Genomic DNA, 17,583 nt, shown 5'->3' with positions numbered 1-17,583 from the left:
TCCTTGCCTGCCCATCCTGCAATAAATTTTGCAGGAAGGTCACACTGTTCTAAGTCTTTGCCAGCTGTCAGAAGAATTACAGATCTGGCTGGTTTCAGCTAGTTGTGTGATTACTGGGGGTCCAACTGTGCCAAAGGTGAAAAGGACACTGTGAGGAAGACCGCTTACTTCATCTTGAAGACCCCTACTCACAAGAGGAAGACTGCTCATTTCATCCTCAAGACCCCCACCCACAATCACTGGAGAGCAGTGCACAGATGCCAAGAGGAGGGGACTTATGATAATAAGTTCTTGGAGCTAGTTGTAATATTCCCCGCCTGTACGTGGGAATTATGAATATGTATGTGACTAATGCAATAGTGAAAGTATATAATCCTGTAATAAATAGTAATCACTTGCGCCTCTGGCTACAGTCGTGTGCCCAGCGCTGTTGCTTTTGCTTTATTGACTTTGTCCCTTGATAAAACCCTGTTATCTCGTTTAGAGGAGTGAGTTCGTATTTCACAATGCCTTCAGTTTGTATTTCACAATGCCTTCAGAAGTGAATGTCCTACAGTGGTTTTAACAGTGACCTAGTGTAGTTCTAGGTACCACTGGTTCCCATGGTTCATCTTGTTAATCAGAAGGGCTTCAATTACGTTTTGCATTCTTTCCAGTTCAATGGGTAAGTCCACACTGTAAATACTCTCTCAGTTAAATTAGGAAACTGACAGATCTATTCAAGGAAGTAAGCCTCATTAATACCTGAACGAAGCTAACTTTAAAGGAAGAAAACTCAGGTTTCCCATCTCAAGCTTATGGCCTTTTTTTTAATGGTAAAGCACATTAGAAAGACAACTGACTAAAACTTGGGAGCCAAACCATGTACCGATCCAGCAACCGTTTTAGAGACCACCTGGAAATTCCAGGTACTGAAGGCATAAATCAAGGAATTGAGACAAATATAAAAGAGAACCTACTCAAATAAAAGGATTAATTTGATGTTGTCTTTGCTACTGAGTTGATCAATGGGAAAAGAGGAAGAGGAAATTTCGAACTTAATGTTACAGTGCAACCTACAGAATGATAGGTGTAAACTAGAGTGCTGGTCTTCAGTACAGAATGCAAGCAATGCCTCAAAGAACCTTCCTATCAGAGCACTGCCAATAGCAGTGCACAGGAGGGAGTAAGGCGGTTCAAGAAACTGAACTTACCTGCTTAGAAGCAGCTCAGCTAAATTTGCTGGATCAGGAGAAGCCCTCACTCCCCCAAAGAAAGGAATCTTCTTCCCCTGGAGAAGAGGATGGAGGCACATTCTCCTCCCTCTGCTGGTGTCTACCAGAGGGGGCCTGGCACCAAAAGGCCATTTGGCAGCAGAACAGCAGCAACTTTTCTTTATTTCTTCTCTTGTGTGCAGTTGTTTCCCATGATAAAGGGGAAAGTCCTATGACTTAGCCTGTTAGGTTTTCAATTTGTTTGAAGTGTAGGAGAGATTGAGTCAATGGTCTTTGGTTCACAGGTCTTTTCCTTGCCAAATTCAGTTGTTAAAGCTGAGCCTTTAAAGGCCCCTTCCAACCCAAAGTATTCTATGATTCTGTGACTGGGGTTCTAGTCATGCAAGCAAGTGGCATCTCAACCACAGTTACTTACTTATGTAAGGGAAATTTGTTTCAAATTAAAGACAAAAAAAGTCCTATGAGTAGTACAATTTTGCGTGTTTCTGTGGTGCTTTAATCCAGGCTGGTTTTTTTCCTACAGCAGTAACCGACAGAGCTCTGTTCTGGTCCTTTCAGACTACAAAAGAATACCACTTGAAGGCCTCCCAGATTGGAACTTGCACAGTCCCAAAGCAGGTAGGATTTGAATACATGGACTCAAACACCCTTGTCTCTTTCACACACACAGGCTTGTAGAAGCAGGTATCTCCTAGCAGATTCTTTTTGGTATGCAATTAAAGTAATACCTATGTCATGAGGTATCTACATATATGGGAATACATATATATTCATCATATGGGAATACATATATATTCATCACTGCTAGATACCTGTATTATGAGGTTAAATCCTTACATGTTGGATTTCAAGGGGGGTTAAGTTAATGCTGGATTTTAATTAGAACCTCACAAAATCCTCCTATGTTGGTGTTTGAATCCTCAACTTTGGCTATACTGTCCATTGTGTCACTCAATTCATCTGTCTCAGAATATGAGTGTTAAAAGCAAGCTTATAAACCTTTTCTATCTATGGACAATGCCTGTTGCGGGAGGATTATTATCTGTTAAATCTAAGTCCCCTTACGCTGTCCAGTTGGGTACTCCTAAGCTCTTAGCAGGGTTTGTGAATTCTACAGCTTCTCCATTTCAGATTCACAATTAACTGTGGGTGAAAATGAGCAGCAGTCATTGTAAGAAGAATGTCATTCATCAGGATGTTTTGTATCTTGCATTTTCCTGTTTGGCGAGCCACAAATTTATTGATGAGTAATATATAACTGGAGACTGTTGGCAGGAAACCAGAGATTTTAGCAATAATTAGAGGATAGCAGAAGGTTTTGATATCTGCAGATGGTCAGGAGGTGGTTTGGAGCCTGTGTGGAAGCTCCAGCTAATGTGCATATCCCTTAAGGAAAGCGCTTAACAAGGACCTGTAACAGAACTCATGAAGATCAGAACCTTTAGATCTTGGATCGAAAAGCCTTTCCTATGAAGGAGAGAACTTACTCATCACGTTGTATTTCAGCCTGTCTGTACATTCAGGAATGCACTTCTACATCATTACTGGTGAAGGGCTTGCTTACAAATAAGAGAGCCTGATCAAATCACATTGCCACATCTCAGGCTCCTACTTTACCAAATACGGGTGAACACCTAAAACACTGGACTTATGTAAAGCTCCACATCAGGCCATGGGAAGGGAATCTAAAGTAATATGATAAAAATTGCTCGACACTGTATATTTAAAATAGGGACCCATTCAACTGTGCATACAGTAACAGTTGTCACAGGATTATTACTTTTGCACCTCCGTGAAGGTCCTCAGACTCAGGGAGAAGAATTAGCTCCTGTGCAGTGTAATGATCTGCCATGCTGCTGAAATTGTTATGTCCTCCAAAAAGGTGCCAATTTAAATAGTGAGCCAAATTAAATGAGGGAATGTTTTCTATAGCCAAAAGAGAGGAGCTTGCAAAAACCGTAAATATTTGTTGCCTGCTGTGCATGCACTTTACCACCACGATGCCAGGAAGCTCTAGATCCTGATATCCACAACTTATCAATGATCATTCTTCTGAGGATGAAAATTAACCAGTGCTTAGAAAGGAAAACATTATAGGGCCTTAAAAAAACCCACCTAAGCCAACAAAACCAAAACAAAACCAAAAGTCAGCATCATCAAAAGGTTCTTGGCTGCCATCCTAGCACCAGGAAAGCAAACTGGCATTTTTTACGTGCTCTTCTTCACAAAGGCATAATTGCAGCAAGAACTTTTATTTATTACACTTTGGCATCTTCCAGTTTCGCCACATTTAGTTCTGAATACATCAAGTCAAGGCAAAGTGTTGGCTGTCTACAGATTTCTTTCTCTTCAGACATCTCAGAGGCAGAAGATTTCTCTCTCCAGACAAGGCACTTCCCACCTAAAGCGTTCTCAAAAGTTATTTGCTCCATGGGACTTCACATTACATTTTCAGGCCTCCTTTTTAATATTTAGTAATACCCTATGGACAATTTCAATACCTGAGTCAGACCACAGCAAATTATCAGCAATAGGTCCTTCGTTCCGTTTGCTCTCCCTCACCTCTACTTTCTCCCACTCTTAGATGTTTCTTTGGTTAAATCTGTTCCCTGATCTGGTTCATCTCACAGAGGAGTAGTGCAGTTCTTTGAGTTGAGGTGCTGTACAGACATCCTTCAGTGTAAATTGGTGGTTTCCAGGCTAAGCTAAGGGCTATACAAACTGTATAACTGAGTTTGGCTTCAAAGCATAAACATGTGTCTGAAGGTTTTTCTGCAAGCATACTAGAATACACATTAGAGTTGGGTAGTAACATTTGTCACAATACAGGTTAAAGTTACTACATAGTTGTATTCTGAATTCTTTTATGGGTACAGTTTCTATCACTAGAAAGTCTTGAAAATCTGCTTACATAGTTTCAGTTCTGCTGTTGTATTTCACCATGCAACACTAGCAATGGAAATAGTATAACAAAAAGCTTCCAGTCTCAGACATTCCACAAACAGGAACACTTTTGTCCATAATTCCCCATGCAAATTACACCACTGTAGACAGAAGACTAAGAGATCAAGCTTCGAGCTTTTCAAAGGTATCGGGGAGCTGTATGTATTGCTGATATTAGTGGCATCTTGACTTTCACCTGTTGCTAGCTGCTCTCTTACTTCCATTCTGTGTTTTCCAACTCCTATCTGTATTGTACTACCTGCCAAATGTATAACTGATTACAAATCCTGGCAGCTCCCAAACTATATCACTGTGAAATTCAACCAGCACAAAGTTCCCAGTGGAAGTAAAGTCTGCAACCTTCTCTGTCCCACAATAGGGGCCAACTGCAGGTGATGTAGGTCGGCTTCCATCATGTATAAGCAAGTAGTCATAAATGCATCTGTCACTATCTTCCAGCTCAAAGGATAACATTTTGAGAGATATCTGGAGAAAATACAATCAAAGCACTTTGCTTCCAGGTTATATCCTTTTCTCTTAGTCTTTGTATGTTAACAAGCACAAATGGTCTAAATTCCTTATGTGCAGGCACTATTTTTTTTTGTGTTTGCACCACATCCTGATCTTAGAATCATCCCATAATGCAATGCAAATCAGTAGCAAGTTATTTGCTTAGTTCCTCAGCATTTGGAATGGAAGGAGAAGCAAGGGACAAGATTGATCTTGTACACTTTGATTCTTCTCTCTAGAGAAATATAAAACCAGCACCTGTACAGTGTTTCAGTTTCCTAGTGGGAACTGTTACCTAGGGATTATTATGAACAAAGCCTACTGGTACAAACCAGATTCCTAAGAGTTCACGTGTGTACAGGTCTTTTCCCTTGCTGAATACCTCAGACACCAAGATCCAGCATAAGTTCTTAAACTGGATTTTTGTGTTGAGCTTTTTACTCAGAGAATGCCTGCTCAAAAGGTGACATTACAGCTCTTATTCTCAAAGGCAAAAAGTGATTCCATTAGAGAATGCTGATGAGACTCACAGATGAATGAATCCATATCTTACCTTGTATCCTACCGGAGAACTGATGACCCAGAAGCATGCTCGGTTTTTGGGGTATTTATTGGGGTAGTTTGGAGAGGTGATGATTCCATTTGAGTCTGTGAAAGTATCTCCACAATTGACTGAGGAATAAAGGAGGAAAACAGAGAAAGGTATATTAACGAGAGTATTTTGGCAATAGAAATGAGCTTGCTTACACTAACTGTATTCTTTCCTGAAGCCAAGAAAGAATGTGCTACCATGAAAACCTACTGCTGACATACTTAATTTCTTTGCTTAGTATTTGTATCAGTGGCTGTACTGAAGGAACTAAATACATGGCTGCTAACTAACCTTTGGAGGACAGGAAACAGCTGCATCTAAAGCTGTATCTGTCTTTACAATTGAGAGTTCCTATATTAGCACAGCATTCCAATGGTACCAGCTTACTACACTTTCAGAAAAGAATTAGCTTAAGTATTCAAGATTGCATTACCAAGCTAGAGCTAATGCTGTCTAGAAATGACTCCATCAAGACTAATGCAAAAAGAGTAAAAGTGCCACATTTCTAAGACTTCTTCAATTTATGGTTTAAGAAGGTTTTGAGTTGAAATAAGGCAATAACAAGTTATTTAGGCTGCTGCCTTCTAACTGAAAGCATGTTTCAGCACAACAGAATTTTATCCAGCAGTCCATAAGGCACTTATGTTTGCACACCAGACAACCCTCAAGTGACTACAGTAAGCACTGTCTTCCATGTAACATAACAAGTCTTTAATTCAGACGGTTTAAGTCACCCAAGGTTAGTACCATTCCTGTTGCATAAAGCGCCACAGAATCTTCAATAACGTATTGTTCAGGTATTGGCTCTACATCCCATTGGTTGAAATTTCTTATTGAGCTCTGCAGCCTTTGGCTGCACTGTTCCTATTAGTTACAGTCATTGCATTGCTTTTATTTAAAGGAGTGATGTGATGAAGCCCAGCAGAAGCTTTCAGAGGAATGTGAGTGGAGTCACAGGATTACTAACATTACACCCATGCAACATCCCATTTTCTGTTTCCTGCTAACCTTCAACCCCATCACTGCCTAACCTGCATTAGCAATTGCTGTGGAAGACACCGAAACAAACCCCTCTGAAGTACACATTCAAAATATTCAGTTCTTCCATACAACTACTATTCATGTTGTTCTTCAAGCTCTGTAAAGAAGTGTTCATACCCCTGTTGTAGGAGGCTCTGAATCCTGTGGCTGTAATGCTCTCATCACTTGCAAACTCTACCAGCATTGTCGATCCAGATGCCACTAAGGAGGGCAGTGGCCCCTTCCCACAGTATTTGTCCAGCAAGACAGGGGAATTCTTGCTGTTTCCATTGTAAACTTTTATATAGTCAGAAGAACAGTCTGAGGAGGGCTGGAGATCAAAAGCCTCAAACTGCAGGAAAATCTTGAGAAACAAGGAAACAGAGGTTGGGTTGAATGCTGAACACAGGGAAAGATTCAAACCATCTAGCTGTTACGAAGTGAACTAGAATTTCATATTCATTTTGCTATTTGTGTAATACTTAAAATTCACTTTCCATATAAAAAGAGCATAAAATTTCACCTAGCTACCCCATTACTGAGCCCAATGATTGATGTTTGACTATTGCTTGTCTTTGAAAAGCCATCCAATCTTAGCTGTATAATAATCAAGCTAAGTAATGCATCTGAGAGTCCTGATAAGTCTTACGAAAATTGTTGAGACTGTCTTTTAATTTACTGCTTAACAAAATAAATGTCTTGGTCCATGAAAATGAATCCCAGAGGGTACTCATAATAATGAAGTAATGTGTAGCCTTGACACTGTGATTCAAGCCTATTTTCCACCTAATAAAGCTTACCTTACTTCGACGGATGCGAATCAACCAGAGGCAGTTGCTATTGTTCGGGTACGGGGATGGGTAATTGACAGAGGAGAACAAGCCTTTGGATTTAGACAACACAGAGCTACAGCAATCTGAAGGGAAGAACCAAACGGGATTGAAGAGAATGAAAACGCCACAGAAGTCTTTCAGAAGTGCCTGACAAGTCTCTTCAGCCATTTACATCAGTCAAACTTGCAAAGGAGAAATGAATTAGAATGCTTACAGTTGTGTTGATGTTCCTTGTGTCAAAGTTACGTAAGGCAAATAAAGCTGCTTCAGCTACTCATGTTTTTTTTAAAGACAGTGGGGTTTCACTCACATACTGTTCTAAACAAGGCCTGGACCTTTCATGAACTTCCTTAACCTCAACAATAGGAGTAGTTTCAATTGTATCACTACATCAGTTCCCATCAGCAAATGTGTGTGTATGCCTAAGTTTGTGCAAAACCAAGCTTGAAAACTAGCTTCTGTCAAAGCAAAGACAGGTATTCACTGGGGGAAACAGTGGAAGAGAGCACTGAAGTCAAGCTACAGACCTAGTGACTGGCATGCAAAGTCTGATTTCATTGTCTTTTGGCCTTCCACATGTGGTCTTCATTTATTGTGCTGTGTGTAACTCTCCAAATTAAAAATTATGAATATGACATCTGAACATTGGAATTTGACATTTTTCTCTTGCTTGCTGCTTTCCCTCGGACAACTGGACATTTTGTTCTTTTTTTAGCCCCTGAGTTATCCTTGGTTTTTTTTTAATTTAGCCCTTTTCTTCCAAAACATACAGGTCTAATTATGAAATTACGTTATAATGGTATTGAAGTAAGATTCATTTCCAGCTCCACTATCAAGAAGAAATATCACCAAATACTGTCACTGTCTTTACTATCACTTTATTATAACAATTAAATTATCACTGTCTTTGAAACCAGACACTTATATTGTAAACTTGCCTTATCTGAAGTTCAGAACTTGGGAGGAACCACTCAGGAATGATTTCCTTACCTGACTATCCAACTGAAGGAATCCTGATTCCCACTAATTACTGCTGTTTGTTTAACTAAGCTCTTAACACAATTCAGAACAGAATTTGGTACACTAGTATGTAGCCTGTATTCATGTTCTTGCTATTTTGGTGGAAACTGACTGAATAACATCTTGGGGAAGTTGAATACCATATAAATCAATTAGCCTGCATACTGGGATTTGAGGCAAAAACTGAGGAGCATGGTGTTTTACCTGTGTTTTGTGCATCTCAGCTGAAGAGTTCCTGCTACAGAGGAATACTTAAGGTATTTCTAGACCTTAAGATACTACAGTGATGGAAGTAGGTAACTATACAAAAACCTTGGGGAATTACCTTCCAAGAGGATGTTCTGATCAGCCTAAATGGCACCCATACTTACAGCCCTGCAGTCATTTTCCAATTGAAAGAAATCCCAAACCTGCTGGCACTACTGATGCACATGACTTTATGCTATAATCATGGTTGAGATTAGTTTACGTGCTTTGGAACCTTCAGATTTTTCATGAAGTGAGAAGTTGACAGAAGTAGCATCCATGATTTCTCTGATGGGTTTTGCTTATGTCAAAGAGCAGGGACTAGGTGAGGGTAACTCAGAATGACAGTCAGTTATTGAAAGCAAATTGCCCTTTCCAAGAAGGCAGCAGCTTGGCACAGGGACAGTTCTGTTCCCAGGTGCTTATTAGCCCTCTTGTAGGGCAAGGGAGAGATGTATTGAAAGGACTGTGGGCTGTGTTCCTTTGGGGGATGTCTGACATTGCCTGCAGACATCAGCTGTCTACAGATTCACATGCCTTCCATTTACAGCACTTACTGCACTTGTAGAGCCTGTTGATTTTAGCTACATCCAAATTACTCAGCCCTTCTCTCTGCCCAATGGGTATAGAGGGATCAGGAACTGGTACAATAGTTTGTTTCCCTGGAGTGCTGGAGAAATCATACCTGTAGAAATAAGAAAATGACATTTCTCTTAAACAGTGAAGTTCTTTAATTACATGTACCACATGCACAGAATTTCAATGGAAAAGGGCAAGAAGTTTCTCAGAGACCAGTTTAACCTTTTCTGAGGAGGACCAGCATGGCAGACACTATGCAGCAGCTGAAATCAAGAAACAAGACAAAGCTGTATTATCCTGAGTGAGGAGAGCTTTCACCAGCATCCTCACAAAGTGAACTGAATCCCACCTTCATGGTTCCAGAGGCAGAGGGGCAGGAGCTGTTCTGCCTCTGGAACCGCTTCTGTCTCAGTTACTAATTGTTCATTTGCCATCTGCAGTTTTCTGCCTCTGGAAAGACAAGTTTGATTTCATGGTTTTGTTCAGAAGTTGTGACTTGCTAGTGGAAATAAAGGAGAAGCTTGTACATTATGTACTAAAATGCAGCCTTAGTGTGCCCAGATGTGTATGAGGCAACACACAACATTTTAATGATGGAAAAAATTTCATCTTCCTTCTCTCTGACCCTAATGTCTATGTTACTATGTTAATGAAATCATATAGACTTGAGAACTGTTAAATCAGTGACTCAGTAGAGTTAGGCTGTGGACCATAGCCAGGTCAAAGGCCTCTATCAAGAGGCAATGAAAGAATGTCCCAATTTTTTCCTCTATCCATATCAACTCTGTTTTCCAAGAATCCTGTTGACAGTGGAAACATGCTCACCCTTAATTACAAGTACTAACTTAGTTTTAAGTGAACAGCAAAAGTCATTCCCATTTGGGAAGGAGCAATTCCTTCTTCCTAGATCTGAGCAGATCTGAGAGTTGTTTGTACCTTTGAAAAGGTATCTCAGAAAACAACTTACGCTCCGTAGTGCATCACTGAAGAGTAGTCATAGGGAAGGCCCAGATTTTTGGAATTCACTTTCCCAAAGTTCCCTTGTTCCCCTTAAAGGCAGAAAAACAACATTTCATTCAGAACAATTACTGCTGCTCTAATACTACACTGCCTGCTGTCATAGTCCTAAGAGTAACACAGGATATAATACTTGTACTTATGAGAACTTGGATCTATCAAAGCCACCAGAGCCTATAGAAGTACATGGGAACTCATTTTCACTTAACCTAGTAGGTTTCAGAATCAGATAAATCAAAGTTTTGATACAGTCGATGAATCCATTCCACTGGGTCTCTTGTCCATGGTAAGCAAGCAATGTCAGAGCAGGGAGCTGAGTGCAGTCAGCCTGGCCTTGAGGCTAATGCCCTGACCACTGAGCACTTCTTTCCAGTTCAACATCTGTACCTTTATTATTGTAACTAGTGGTTTGTAAACCGCAAGCCATCTGGACAAGAGTTCAGGATTGGACACTCAGAAAAATCTCTGCAGACTACAGAACTTGGCTGGCAGGCTTGCAACCAGAGCCAGTCTCTTCCAGTAATGTCCTTCAGCACTGGTCCCAGAGAGGGCTCGGAAACACAAAGAGAAGCTTCAAAATCCTGAATTACAGAAAGTTTGGGAATAAACATGAGTTTGGAGCTTTTCATAGTTCAGAAATCTCAGCTAAGGCTCAAACTGGTTCTCAGCAGCATTGGCTTTCCTGACTCTATTATGTTTTTATCTCAATTCCTCTTATCTGTTATAGTGACTTTAGAAACAATTACCAGCAAATGCACAGCTTCTTCTGAGATGATGAACAGAGAACACAGTTCCAATGCAGTGAAACATTTAAGAATATGGCTACTGTTTGGCACGGAAGTGCTTTGCTGAATTGATTTGCTAAAAGAAGAGAAAGCAACAGCAGCCTGGCTGTACAGAGGTGCTGCCAGCAAAATAGTATCTACCTAATCACATGCCAGAGAGACTTGGCTGTATAGACCTGCACACATGTGGGGACTTACTCTATCTTTTCCATTCTAAAAAAACCCCTGCCTCTGCCAGAATCTAAATGTAATGACTCAGAAGAGTTGAAAATGAAGCTTTGGCTGAAGGCTTCGAGTAGTTTTTCTCCCCCTCCAAAGTTTGGGAATAACAAGCTGAGAGTTTCAAGTAGCAAAGTGGAGAGCAACCCATGAGGCTGCGTTTTATCTAAACAAAGAAGTAGGATGGCTTCCAAGGTGAATTGCTGGGTAAGAGCAAAACCCAGCAAATATCTACAGCACTGGAGTCCTGGCAAGAGAAAAGCAGGTTGCGCAGGAGAGCTGGGAAGCTGCACAAGGTCTGGAGGTCTAGTTCTGTACCATGGAGGTCAGTGGAACCTCTGCCCTCAGCACTGTTAAAAGCAGCATGTTTTTACAGGAGATGTACACCAACAGTCATCACAAACATAACTGTGGTGCTTAATTTCCTTTTCCCTGCATACCTTTGCATTTTCTTACAGTACTTGTGCTGCAGACACTCTGCACTCACAACTCCCTTGTAACACCAATCTTCTCAGCCTCCACTCTGGGTGAATACTGTTAAAACAGTGAAGATATACCCCATCTTCCTTTGCATAGTCTTGTCATCCTCACCTCTTCCTCCTCTTTTAACCTTTTATGATCCTGTGCCTGAATCAGAGCTTGGTTACATCCATATCCTTTAGGAGTAATGACATCTGAAACTGTGGACCGCTCCTGCAAACCTAGCGTAAGATTTAATGTATGTCTAGTATCATTGGTATAACTTCACATTTTCAACTCCTCTTTCCTAGTAGATCCTTTGCTAGCATATCAAACATAGCATGCCCTTGTTATACGATGGCAAACAATTCATAGCAGAATTACATCTTAACAGTAGAGCTAAAACCTCAGTAAAGAAGAGCACAAATGGAATTTACTTAGGATATCATGGGAATAGCTGAAAAAAAGTTTGGAGAACAGTGTGTTTAGGAATTTGTAATAAAAACAATCAAGTTGCATCTGGAGAAAAAGATAGATACATTTTCAGCTGTGCATGACACTGAAGAGTTTAATATCTTATTTGACTTCTTAGAATTTGGTATTAACTGTCCAGCCTCACTTACTACTATTTTCTGTAATGAACTAAATACACTATTATCTTTTTACAATTGATGGGGTGACCAGCTCTCTCACAGCTGTCAGATAAGTAATTCCTTGCATCCTTTCTTCCCCTACTTTCCTTCTATGTACCAGTTCCTCACTTTCCCTTGGACCTCCTACCATTCCTTCTACTCTCCACAGAGCCTGGATCCCTGTATGTGCTCCCATGTTCCCAGCACACAGGCCAAGGTCACATGCCCAAACTATTCATCCTGCATTCCTTTCCCTAAATAGCGTTCACTTTTCTCTTTACAGATTTACCACTCCTGATTCCTCCCCATTGCTCCTTCTTTTCATGGCAGCGTATATCATTCTCTCCTCAAGGAGGAAATAATTCCTCTCACATCATGCCAGGTCCCATAATTTTGTACATGCTGATGGCTGCATGTGCTTCCATTCTTTCCACACTGCGTCTCTTGCTCACCTACATTTTAGGCTATGTGTATTTCATTCACTGCCAGTGCCAAGATGCCCACCGGCTGCCTTCCCTATTTCCACGTCTTTTCCTAAGATAGAGTTACTGTGTGATTCCCCACCGTGATCTCTGAATATCATGTTTTACCCCAACTCAGTTAAAAGTCTCATAGTTTTGTCTCCTGGACAAGTCTTTGCTACAACAGTTTGCATTTCTGATGATCTTGATATTTTGGATATAAGGTATGGCTAATTTTAGGCTGCATCTGCCTTGGAGGGCCACACTAACATAGGGGTAGCCATAGAAATTCCCATACTACAAACACTGAAATAGAAATTCCATCACATTGAATGTGCTGCTGCTGCTGCAATTCAGCTAGCATTAATCATGATTCTTATTTGCATTGCTGTTCACAGAAGAAACATTCTCCTTCATCTGAAAGTGTACGTTTTCTCTTAAGATTTAGTGGACGTACCTGCCACAATATGTTCCCACATAATCTTGACGAACCTGTCCCGATCACTCCGTGCCTGTTCATGGATGAAACCCAGCGCGTGGTTCATTTCATGCTGAATTGCTCCTTTATCCATGCACCCGTTTTTCACCAGGCCCACTGCTTGACGTCCTCCAATTTTCCCAAAGTAGGACCAGCAGCTAAGAAGAGGCAATCAATAACCAAAATGATCACACTCAGCACATACAAAGCAATTATGCAGATGTGCAGCCACAGAAGGGGCCATGCAAATAGTCACTGGTGTGAGATATCTAGTCTTCCAGAAGTTGGCAAACTACATAGGGGTGGAAATAAAGCCTTTGAAGCTTTATTTGAATGATATATGATATCATATTTCTAGGAAGGATATCTGATATGATAAATGAAGCAGTTTAAGTAGTTAAGCAAAGAACCTGAAACAACTGTAATACTTTTTTACAACAATTAAGGAAAAGATCTCCTTTTGAATTATAGCCCATTAAGTCCACACATACATTTATTCCTGCAGTCCATTAACTGATGTAACTACCAGCATGTCTAAGGAAAAATGAGAAACTGCACCTGCTCTCTGAATCTTGACTCCTAGCTTGAAAAAGGGCAATTACTTAAATCCAACACAAACCAGAAAAACAGCTGAAAGACCTTTTGAGTGCTTTCACTCCTGGGAGATTGGGAGCTTACCTCTGCCCACGTTCAACATACACATAGTCCTTTTCTGTAGTGCGGTTTACAAACTGCACACAGGTCAGCGTGGAGATCTCTTGCAGAGCATCAGCAATCCAAGACCTCTCTGTCATGGCTAGAAAGAGGCCAGGAGAATGCTTTTTTGGTTAATCAAGAAGCGCACTGATGGAGTGCATTGTTTTAAAACTTCACAGGACTTGTTAGCTTTTTATCAGGCAAGTAGAACAAAGAAAAATGGCAAAAAAGCCTTCAGAAATCTTGGATTTGATTGTAAAGGGAGATGTAAGAATTATGGCTGGTCCTTCTGCATGTTCTATAAGTGACAGCTGATGGAAAGCAAGACTGGAATTGTTTCTTCCTTTACAATAAAAAATTGAGAGTTTCAGATACAAATAGTTGGATTACAGTAACAAAATTGAGCCATCTGCCTGCAGCTAAGCACCAAAAGACCTGTTTTGTTTATAAGAAATGTCCACACAGCCCTTGGAATCACTTGAGCTAGCCGGTGTTCAGCAGCTCTGAAGATCACAGTGTTTCTATTCAGGGACCAAATAAAATTAGAATGTTTATCTAATTTGGAACATTTTGGCCTCTTTTGGCTTAGTCACTTATCTACAACTGATTTGTATCTCAATTTCCTCATCTTTAAAGTCTGAAGAGAGGGAGGTAGATGGAATGACCCTTACCTAACCACTAGAGTGTATGCTGCAGTTCTGAAAGCCTGTGGGCAAAGGAACAGCCTGGATAACACAGAGACTGGGCTTTCCTCAGCTCCAATGATAATACAGGAATGGGAATCAGGCACAGGCTTTTTTTCCACTTCTATGCATTTTTCTCTCAAGGTAAGGTCATGTATGAAGGGTCTGTATGAAAGCCTCAGCAGGGGAGAGGTAGAAGACCTGCACAGCCCATACAAAGTTTTCTAGATGAAGGCACTGGTCCTGCAGCCTTTTGCACAGAACAGAGCTATTGACTGACTAGAGGGAAATAGTAAGAGAAAAAGTATCTCCAAGGATTTTTTTTCTCCCTTTTTGCCTCTACAGGATTTCTAGTGTGGGATATACCTATGGAAGATTTGAAAGCAAATCTGTGTGTTAAAAAAGCATTCCTAGTGGTAATTTTGAATCAAATTACTTTCATAATGTGAACAAATTCTGTTACTTCTGTGCTTGCTAAGTATCAAAGTGCATTGTAGCTAACAGGAATGAGCTAAAATTAGCTGGTATTTATGTAACAACTACTGCTCAAGTAACCACACATTGTACTGAAGTCTTAGCCAGGCTACCACAGGGCTAGCAGATTCGCAGAAGAAACATGTCCATAAATCCTCATTTGAACCAAGTTTGCTTTTGGTGCATGCCACACAAACACAAAACAACAGAGAGAAAATCACTTCACAGCAGCCATTTGCATACACTCACAGAAATCAGAAGAGATGTTAATCGGGACCTTGACAAGTCCATCCTGTGATTTGGGCCATAAACAGCTCTCACAGTTAATTGCACTGCGTCGTCCTCTTCTCAGGAGGATGTCTCCTTCATACACAGCTATTTCACTGCCTGATGAAGAAAATAATGAACACACAAAGCACTGAGAAGGGAAATAGATGTGCAGAAGGGAGGTGAGAGGTATCCAATAGCTAAGCTTCTGTGCCTTTGGAAATTTCTTTCACTGAAGTTCATTTCCCAATAATGTGAAAAAGGATTAGTAAATTAAGACTGAGTGAATGGAGCATTCACAGTATGCTAAGACTAGTTAAGTCTGCCTTGCTTCCTGGATAGAAGAGATTAATATTAATACAGATGTCATAGTGCAGCTGTAATCAAAGTCGTGACTAACTATACTTCATCTTAAGAAGCTTTGGGAGCCTTGAGAGTGGAAGGTTAAGTATTATAAGTCATTGCTCTCTTCACTAGAGCTTGTGGAATTAAAGGAAATCATAACCGACCTCTGCAAAAATGGGATGAATCATACAAAAGAAATTACTATTTTTATCATGCATATTGAATTCATGCAAGTTATTAATTTCCAGGTTAACTGTTAATTTAACATGACATGCTCCTCAGTTCTAACTCCAAAATACTTGGAATACATTTCACAGACAGGAGGTATGTACAAAATGCACAATAGTTTTAGGTACAGCAGACAGGGAAGTGCCTTATATCACACAGGAAAAATCAAAGTGAAAAGTGTTCTGATTTGCTGAGGCTGCATATGAAAAATAGAACATTTCATGTAGCAACAGCTCAGTAAGTCTTAATTTCTATATCATGACAGCATAAATAATCACACTGAATGTGACTTTAAAACACATCTGAGTTCTGTGAATTGTTTTCCACTGACGCTGGAAAATAACTTCAAAGAGAAAAACATACTGAATAATGAGCATGAGGTATAGAGAAGCAGCCCCACGAAAGCCTACAGTTATTGATATAATAATTACAATCAAACTCACCTAAGTCACTGTTTCTTGTAGCTTTCTGAAAAAAAAGCATGTATTTTAGTAAGTTCTTATCTCCATAGCATAAAACTTCTATTATGAAGAATCACAGCAGCAAAAGCTTGTAACTAATTTTAAGACAGAGCAACTCAGCAGCAGCAGCAATGTAAATTCTCAGCATCTGCGAGCAGGGACACACCTGGACAGGTTTACTCAGTGCAAAGCTATAGAGAAATGCTAAATGAGTTGGCAGAAGAAAGTACTTCATCTTCATGTTTCTGAGATGATCTTCTCTGCTCTGCAGCTCCGTTCTCAAAGCTGTGGCTAGTTTACTTGGGGCAAGTTTTATGGGAAAGCTGCTGCTGTGGTTAACAAGTGTAACAAAATAAGATAGCAAGAAGTATTTTCACAAAACAAACAAGCTGCAGGACCTCTCAGGAGAATTTCCAGGCTCTCATTTCTTATTTATCTTCAGAAAACAGAGGAAGTGGAGCAATAGGAAAGAAAACCCAGCAACCTTAAAGTGACTCATCTTTAATTCTAAGAGGAACCCATGCGCTGCTGCAGGTCTCCTTAATGCTGAGCAAGGGACAGGATACGTGGCAGCAATCTGCAGCAAAACTCAGTGTCAAGAAACTCTTTGGTCCATCCACACTGACTACCTGTCCTAGAAACTCCTCAGCTTGCTACCAGCAGCCACCTCACTGTTAGCCTGTCCCCTCTATGTACAGCTTTCAGCCAGGCATTGCTGGCCAGGAGCACTGGAAATCAGTTGGAGCCAGAGATGAGTCTGATTGCTGGTTGAAATTGTTTTTCCTGTACCATATCTTGCAATCTAATCACCACTGACAGTGATTGTGTGTCTTTCTGGAGCTTACAAATAAATAAAACCACCAGCTCCCAGAGTTTTGGCTTCCCACCTGGGAAGCTCTCCTTCCTTTGATGCCCATGAATAGAAACAAGCCTAAAAAGGCAAGCTAAACCCTAAAAACCCACACTGTCAAAGTAAACCATGCAATGGGAATATTCATGTTGAAGCCACATGAATACCACCATAAGCAGGCAGGTATTGCTTTTTCCTCCCACCTTCAGCCCCTGCACATATACTTAGGTGCTATAGAAAATCATACGGATTTGCTGTGTCAGATCTTTAAGAAGCAAGCAACAAAACCTTTGGAACTGCCTGTAAAGGCAAAATTCAGGGGAATCTATGTGGTTCAGAGCAGATTAAGATGCCAAAGAGCTTCCTTCCAGATAGATGTATGGGCTGGTCCTCTGTTTTTAAGGAGTACTTTGCTAGCAAACTTTTAGCTGATATTCTGTAAAGCTTTGCTATTAATACCTTCATTTTACCCTACTAAGAGTTAGTTGCTAAACTTTATAAAATATTCCACATTTTTGTGACTTTCACAATTCATCTACAGTTAATAATTTCCATGTAGATTATACTGCAA

At 40.4% G+C, this 17,583-nt stretch overlaps 1 protein-coding gene and 1 long non-coding RNA gene across 2 annotated transcripts; one reads left to right on the top strand and one right to left on the bottom strand.

Annotated features, from left to right (window-relative positions):
* Positions 1 to 1,770: 1,770 nt before the first annotated feature.
* Positions 1,771 to 7,387, top strand: LOC133206966 (uncharacterized). The gene is made up of 2 exons (XR_009723909.1): positions 1,771 to 1,832; positions 7,108 to 7,387. It is a non-coding gene; the product is annotated as an uncharacterized LOC133206966 (long non-coding RNA).
* On the bottom strand, positions 3,448 to 17,583 carry LOC133206965 (embryonic protein UVS.2-like). The gene is made up of 11 exons (XM_061343322.1): positions 16,329 to 17,583; positions 16,145 to 16,169; positions 15,111 to 15,248; positions 13,687 to 13,804; positions 12,988 to 13,166; positions 9,925 to 10,006; positions 8,936 to 9,063; positions 7,080 to 7,195; positions 6,418 to 6,643; positions 5,221 to 5,339; positions 3,448 to 4,643 (listed from the first exon to the last, which is right to left on the bottom strand). Exons 1-11 carry the CDS (start codon positions 16,401 to 16,403, stop codon positions 4,413 to 4,415), a joined length of 1,437 nt encoding a protein of 478 aa, XP_061199306.1. The 5' UTR covers positions 16,404 to 17,583; the 3' UTR covers positions 3,448 to 4,412.

Source organism: Neopsephotus bourkii, unplaced genomic scaffold, assembly GCF_033783945.1.
Source record: "Neopsephotus bourkii isolate Nb327-2 ecotype Australia unplaced genomic scaffold, CSIRO-AGI_Nbou_v1 NB_1825, whole genome shotgun sequence".
NCBI lineage: Eukaryota > Metazoa > Chordata > Aves > Psittaciformes > Psittacidae > Neopsephotus > Neopsephotus bourkii.
The sequence above is the reverse complement of the archived record's forward strand: the minus strand, read 5'-3'. Positions and strand labels throughout refer to the sequence as shown.